Source organism: Caenorhabditis briggsae (assembly GCF_000004555.2).
Source record: "Caenorhabditis briggsae complete genome, chrV, whole genome shotgun sequence".
NCBI lineage: Eukaryota > Metazoa > Nematoda > Chromadorea > Rhabditida > Rhabditidae > Caenorhabditis > Caenorhabditis briggsae.
Genome location: NC_013488.2, coordinates 18,491,789 through 18,496,180, shown reverse-complemented (window position 1 = coordinate 18,496,180; position 4,392 = coordinate 18,491,789). Strand labels below are relative to the sequence as shown.

General features: G+C 35.9%; 1 protein-coding gene across 1 annotated transcript in view; it reads left to right on the top strand.

Annotated features, from left to right (window-relative positions):
- The window catches only part of Cbr-lgc-55, a gene marked incomplete at both ends in the record, with an annotated part of 12,087 nt that overhangs the window by 5,642 nt on the left and 2,053 nt on the right, over nucleotides 1–4,392 (top strand). The window contains 5 exons of the mRNA XM_045238556.1: nucleotides 184–315; nucleotides 1,466–1,666; nucleotides 1,902–2,014; nucleotides 2,783–2,876; nucleotides 4,008–4,172. Of these exons, the coding sequence (XP_045095009.1) occupies nucleotides 184–315; nucleotides 1,466–1,666; nucleotides 1,902–2,014; nucleotides 2,783–2,876; nucleotides 4,008–4,172 (705 nt within the window). The remainder of the gene's footprint in view (nucleotides 1–183; nucleotides 316–1,465; nucleotides 1,667–1,901; nucleotides 2,015–2,782; nucleotides 2,877–4,007; nucleotides 4,173–4,392) is intronic.

Sequence of the window (4,392 nt, the reverse complement as noted above, 5' to 3'; positions counted from 1 at the left end):
TGCCTTCTTCCACGTGGCATATCTCCTTAGGATCTGATTTCACAGAAAAGTTGTCAACTAAAAAAATGAAGCTCTAGTTTTGTTTAATATACTTTGCAAACTTCAGAAAAATTGGAAAATTTTGAACACTTTATTTTTAGGGGCGAAAGAAGTCCAAATTCGTTAAATTTGGGAAATTTTCAGGTCCGTCTGCACTGGAAGCGTCAAGGACAACCCGTCGAATTCATCGATGACGTCAAACTTCCTGATTTCCACATGACAAAATTTGTGCACGAAAAAGCGACATTCATCTATCCGGCTGGTGTTTGGGATCAGGTAAGACTGAAACCACTAAACAGTTGTTCCCCATTTTTTGTCTCTCTTGTTATTATTATTTTTCGCCACATACTACATTACATTTCCCTTTGTTCCTTCTCTCTTGTCAATCAATGTGCTATCAGTCAGATGTGCTAAACACTTTTGAGCTAAAAGACATCCATCATTCTATCAACAAATGACACTTCACTTTTGTTAGAAATCCAATTTTTGAAACTTGGAAAAAGATAAATTGAGGGTTTTGGGGGAGGTGTGAAGGGTCAGAAATCGTAGGAAATTCTGATTTCATGGTACCTTATTTTGTATGGTATCATGTTATGATTCCCATTATGGTACCATGGTTCTCATCATGGCAACTCATTTAGTACCATAGTTTATATGTAGCATAGCATTTCCATTGGTACTATTTTTCCTTATGGTATTTTACTTGATAGCATTGTTCCATCTATGGTAACCGTGTTCCAATTCTGGTGTCTCACCATGAATACTATTATGGTATATTCATTGGTACCATAGATTCTGCCATGGAACCTTACTTGATGTCATTGCTCGTATCACTTCAGATGGTGTCATATTGGGAAACATTATAGTGACCATCGTGGTACCATGGTTCCTAATATGGTACATATTAAGGTATGGTACCACTTTCAGTCCGTACCATAAAGAACCATAGCTCTATATCATGAGCTCACTATCCATACCATATGGTACAACTGCCCTTATGGTAGAGTAATGGTAACGTATTATGTTACCTCTAGAACCATATTAAATTTCATGGTACAACAAAATGGAACCATTTTTTTTCTCTTCTTTCGGTTATATGATACCATAAACTTATCAATTAGTACCTGATTGTTGAGCCTTGATTTGATTGATCTCGACTACATGGTACCATGCATTGTACCATTTTGAACTTCTTCGACACCATAGCATGCTACCATAGTGCTCTTTCTACCATACTTCAAAACCACACGATGGCTTATGGGGAGCTAATTTTCCGTAACATAGGACACCATCACCTCCGTAGCATATAGTGCCATGACTCCGTACCATATGATACCATGACACCATTCCGTATGGAATCACGACTCTGTACCATATGGGACCATGACTTAGTACTATAACTGTGTACCCCATTAAAAATTTCCAGCTCAACATAAAACTGCTCTTCCGACGCTCCTACGGGTTCTACATTCTCCAAATCTACCTACCCACATATTGTATGGTCCTAATCTCGTGGATTTCATTCTGGCTGGACCGTCGGAGTCTTCCGGCACGTGTCACATTGGGCGTTTCGTCACTTATGGCTCTCACACTACAGTATTCCAACGTTTCCAGAAGTTTACCAAAGGTGAGGCAATGATTTTTAAGATTTTTCGAAAATCTTGAACAAAAATACTACTGTATAGTCCTGGGAGTTCAATCCGACTCCGAATTTGCTGTTGACATCGGTAAAATTGATTTTTTGAATCACATTTGTACACCAGAAATCACAAAAATCACAATTCGGCTCACTCAATTTTGCTTTTTTCCAATTTTTTAGGAATTTTTTCAAAAATTTAAATTTTCAAAAATTAATTGTTTAGGTCTCATATGTAAAAGGATTGGATCTCTTCATGTTTGGATGTATTGTCTATATATTCTTATCAATTGTCGAGCTGGCTGTTGTGGGCTCTTTGGAGCAGCGGAAGCAGCAGAGGTTGGATTGTTTTAAAAATAAAAATTATAAATCTTGGAATTTTTAGCCAAAAATTATAGAAATGGGGAATTCAGAAATTCAGAAATTCAGAAATGCAGAAATTCAAAAATTTAGAAATTCAGAAATTCAGAAATTCAGAAATTCAGAAATGCAGAAATTCAGAAATGCAGAAATTCAAAAATTTAGAAATTCAGAAATTCAGAAATTCAGAAATTTAGAAACTCAGAAATTCAGAAACTCAGAAATTCAGAAACTCAGAAATTAGAAATTTAGAAATTCAGAAATTCAGAAATTCAGAAATTCAGAAATTCGGAAATTCAGAAATTCAGAAATTCAGAAATTCGGGAATTTAGAAATTCAGAATTTCAGAAATTCAAAATTCAGAAATTCAGAAACTCAGAAATTAGAAATTTAGAAATTCAGAAATTCAGAAATTCAGAAATTTAGAAATTCGGAAATTCAGAAATTCAGAAATTCAGAAATTCAGGAATTTAGAAATTCAGAATTTCAGAAATTCAGAAATTCAGAAATTCAGAAAATCAGAAATTCAGAAATTCAGAAATTCAGAAATTCAGAAATTCAGAAATTCAGAAAATCAGAAATTCAGAAATTCAGAAATTCAGAAATTCAGAAATTCAGAAATTCAGAAATTCAGAAATTCGGAAGTTCAGTATAACTTGCTTTGCTTTTCTCCATTTTTCCCAAGTTTTGAATCAAAATTTCACTCTTTCAAACTCAATTTTTCCGAAAAAATTCCGCTTTTTCCAGAACCAACGGTGACGGTGATTTCTTGTCTGATGATGACATCAAAAAGAACATTTTTCAACGTACATTTTCCACCAAATCTTTTAAGTCTGGCTACGTAAGTTTAATCCTCTCTCCTTTGTCTTTTTGCTCCTTTTTTGCACCCACTCCTTTTTTTTCTGTAGGAGTACTTTAATGAATCAAGAGGTTGCTCATTCTTAATCATGTGTGCGGGGGGGGGGGGGCTAAGGGAAGGGACCATTTAAAACCCCACATCGGATTTAGTCTTAAAGTGGTGTCTCGTCAAGCGTGCCCTCCGGCATTTTAGATGGACCAGAAAGCATATTTATTAATCATCGTCACTTTTTTTCGGTCATCTTATGAGTTCCAGGAGCACCGATTGAGGGGTTAAAACTCCCAAAAAATAGAAATTTGACTAAAGCAATTTTTACTACTGTAGCTACAATACCACACCAAAATATATAGGATTTATTTTGATTTCTCTAGGAGAAAATGATGTCAAAAAAATCACATTTTAGCGTTTTTAAAGGAGAATAGTCGATTTTTAAGTGTTTCAAAGTAATATCCAGAACTTTCCGATTTTTCTGAAATTTCCAGACTGTACTAAACAGAATTAGAGCTTGAATTTTGTAGTTAGCGATTTTCTCGTAAAATTCGGTCCTGCGGAGATATGCCACGTGGAAACGAACGCATTCTAGCATAGCCAATACCACCTCTTGAACATTGTTAATTTCCAGTGTCCCAAAAAGTACTTCAAACTTTTTCAATGTATCTGAAAATTTCTAAGTATGCTTAACAAAAGTAGAGCTTCATTTTTGTAGTTGACAGCATTTCTGAAAAATCAGGTCCTGAGGAGATATGCCACGTGGAAGAAGGCATCCCTTTTGAGGAGGCGCCACCACCCCCCCCCCCCTTTTTTTCCGGAGAGAGAAGGTGGTAGCGCCACTTCAAAAGGGGGTGCCTTTTTCCACGTGGCATATCTCCTCAGGACCTAAGTTTATTAAAAGGTGGTCAACTACAAAATTTAAGCTCTAGTTTTGCTTTGTATACTCTGAAATTTTCAGACAATTTGAAAAATTTCGGACTACTTTTTCAGGGCTTTAAAATTGACCCTTTTTTTAATTTTTTATCTCAAAATTCCTTTCAACACAATCATGTCTATAATTATTCAAAAGCTCCTGACTTGCTGATTTCAAAAATGTGATTTTCAAAATTCAAATTCTTCCAGGGCGCCCGTCACCATCAATTTTCCGAGTGCGCCAGTCCGGAAGACGGTGGCGAGTGGCCGAAAACGCGAACGGAATGGGCCGAAAGGACATATGTGGAGTGTCCCGAACCAGAACCACCGGAATCCAATCGACATCCTGAAGTGGAGAACGATAGTAATAATAAGGTAAAACTCCTGGGATTTCTGAATAAAAAAGAGACAAAAATCAGTTTCCTACGACGATTTTGAGCCGAGTTTTTGGGAGAAATCTGAATTTCGGGATTTTTTAGAAAACTGAAAAAAAATACTTTTTCAAAATCTAAAAATTCTCTTCATCAAAAAAAGACAAAAATCATCTTTCTACGATGATTTTGAGCCGAGTTATAGCGTTTCAAAGTTTTTGAGA